The sequence below is a fragment of the Thermothielavioides terrestris genome, chromosome 4 (genome assembly GCF_000226115.1).
Source record: "Thermothielavioides terrestris NRRL 8126 chromosome 4, complete sequence".
Lineage (NCBI taxonomy): Eukaryota > Fungi > Ascomycota > Sordariomycetes > Sordariales > Chaetomiaceae > Thermothielavioides > Thermothielavioides terrestris.
In genome coordinates, this window is record NC_016460.1 from 246,041 (window position 1) to 248,949 (window position 2,909).

A 2,909-nucleotide genomic window follows, 5' to 3' on the forward strand; every position below is an offset into this window, starting at 1 on the left:
TTATAAAGCTAGACGTTAGGGCTACGTTTCACTATATCTAGATAGCTAAAGAGGACAAGTACCTTATAGCGTTTTATATAAGGTTTAGACTATTTAAATAGCTAGTCTACCCCTTTAGGCTTATAAATACTCCTATAACGTTCTAGAGATATATTAACAACGCCCTTAGTCTAACGCTAAGAGACTATATAATAGTATATTTTAATAACGTCTTAGTATATTCGAGCAGGAGCTAAAAGGACTATATAAGGAAGGTATATAAAGTCCTCCGAAGACTAAGAGATATAGGCCTCAACCTAGACCTTAAGAAATATATATTTATAGTAAAGGAAGTTAAGTATCTAGAGTATATTGTAGAAGTAGAGGTCTATATTCACCTTAACCCTAAGAAGATTAAGGCTATCTATAAGTAGGAGGTACTCTGTAAGGTCCAAAGAGTATAGAGCTTCCTAGGATTTACTAATTTCTATTGTAACTTTATCCCTAACTTCTCTAAGAAGATAGCCCTACTAATATACTTTACCTATAAAAATGTCCTATTCTAATAGGGTAAAGAGGAATAGAAAGCCTTTGATACACTTAAGGCTACGTTTATATCGGAGCTGATCCTCGCTTAATAGGATCTTAAAAGAGAGATAGTTGTAGAAGCGAACTATTCTAGTATAGCGCTTAGCAAATACTTATCTTAGCGGGAGGAGGACAAGGTTCTCTACCCTATAGTCTACTACTTTATAAAACTAAGTCCTATTAAATGTAACTACACTATCTATAATAAGGAGCTACTAGCTATTATCTCTTAACTTAAAGCCTAGTTAATAGAGCTCTAGAGTATAGTAGCCCCCTTTACTATCCTAACCAACTATAAGAACCTTAAGTACTTTACCTAACTACGTCTAATCAATGAACGATAGGCCTAATAGATAAAGATACTCTCCCTATTCAACTTCGAGCTAAAGTACCAACTAGGATCCTAGGCCTTACGTCCTAATACGCTCTCTTAGTATAAATAGGATAAGCCTAAAGATAGCCAACGTATTACCTAGCTATTCCCTCTAATCAAGGTATACTAGACTAGTATATAGAAGGAGACTAAGTTGCCTATAGAAGAGACGCTCTTCAAGAATAAGCAGCTTATAGCTTTATAGGACGAAGGTATTATCGGAGATAAGCACTACGCTTACTGGCTATAGGCTATTTACAACAGAGCTTAGAAGTTTCTAAAGGAGGTAAACGTAGTATAGACCTAGATTGTAGACTACTCCTTTAATATATAAGGCGTACTCTAGTTCTATAGCTATCTCTAGCTCTTTATATAGAAGCCCTTAACTACTATAATTATCTAGTAAATCTATAACTTAGCTATATTAGGATACCTAGGGTATAATAAACTATTTAAAATACTTTAGAGAGATTACTACTAGGACCTTATATCGTCTAATGTAAAGTAGTTTATTAGGAACTATAATCAGTACCGCTAGAGTAAGATCTCCTAATAGCTATATCAAAGGCTTTTATAACTTCTATCTATCTTTAATCGCTTTTAGAAGCAAATCTCTATTGATTTTATAACCAACTTCCCTACTAGAGACAAGGGGGCATCTAGCTACTTTATAGTAATTACTAACTGCCTCTCTAAGTATATATAGCTCGAGGCGATATATTCGATAGGGGCGGAAGAGTATATCCTTCAGTTCTATAACGTATAGTAGCGCTTCTATAGGTTCCTAACTCAAATTATAACCGACTATAGGTTAGACTAGTTAAATAGGTTCTAGACTATACTATATAAGGCGGTAGGAGTAGAGTAGCTCCTATTGACTTTTCACTATCCTTAGACGAATAGGAGAATAGAGTAGGTCAACTAAAAGGTATAGGCTATCCTCTAGATCTTCGTCTCCTTTATATAGTATAACTAGCCTAAATACCTTCTAGCCTACTAGTTTACACTTAATAATAGGGACTTGTCTATAACTAAGGTAAGCCTAAACTACCTCCTCTATAGGTTTGATATAAGCCCTATACAACTTATTACAATCCTAACGACGCCTATAGCGACCTTAGAGGGCTACGCTACTAAGTTCCTCCACTATCTAAAGAAGGGAATAGAGTAGACCTAAATAGCTATTATATATATATAGCAATAGCAGTGTAACGTGCTAGCCTTGTAGCGTTCTATAGACAAGCGCACGATATTCTATTCAACTACCTTAAGGAAGGAAAAAGGAGAAGTACAGGCTACAGTCCCTATACATAGAGTTTTTTTCAGGGGCTCGCGAAGTAGGTTCGGACCGACGTTATTCTAGGCGCGAGGCGGGCCCGCCATAGGTCCGTCCTAGGGCCGCCGCAGATCCGTCCTAGGGCCGCCACAGATCCTAGGCGTAGCCCTATATACCTAGCCCGGGTATAGCCCAGTCCATAATATACCCCCCCCACCCCGTTGGGTAGCTAAATTGGAGTATATATAACGTCGTATCGAGCGTAGTTCGGGTCCAGCGTAGCGCTAGTCGTAATAGACGCTAGCACCTGCTATCCAGTTGCACGATGCCTGCCTCGCCATTAGGGTAGTCCAGCATAGTTGCCTATTAAGGCCTTGCTACTTATAGCCGTCTTATTGCCTAGGCTCGAGTTGTTTGTTTATATCGCTTAGCAAGCCGCTAATTGGCCCTTCCTCGCTTCGTATATTTGTATATCGCAACTACGTTACACTAGGTATACCTACTAATTATACACGATCTAACCTCGCCCACTGTCGTTTAAACCCCTCCTTCTATACAACTTAACTTTCTTATATTTTCTTCCTATATCCAATGTACGCCTCCCCTTCCTCTTCTACGATCCATTCTTCCCCCTTTTCGCACAGTGATATCGTTCTCCCCGTTCCGCCTTATATACGTTTCTTTTCTTTCACG

General features: G+C 38.4%; 1 protein-coding gene across 1 annotated transcript; it reads left to right on the forward strand.

Annotated features, from left to right (window-relative positions):
* Positions 1 to 254: 254 nt before the first annotated feature.
* On the forward strand, positions 255 to 494 carry THITE_2030099 (uncharacterized protein; the record flags this gene model as incomplete). The annotated part of the gene is made up of 2 exons (XM_003654938.1): positions 255 to 409; positions 446 to 494. Coding segments are annotated over 2 exons (204 nt in total), but the record flags the coding sequence as incomplete, so codon positions are not given.
* Between the last annotated feature and the right edge of the window lie 2,415 nt (positions 495 to 2,909).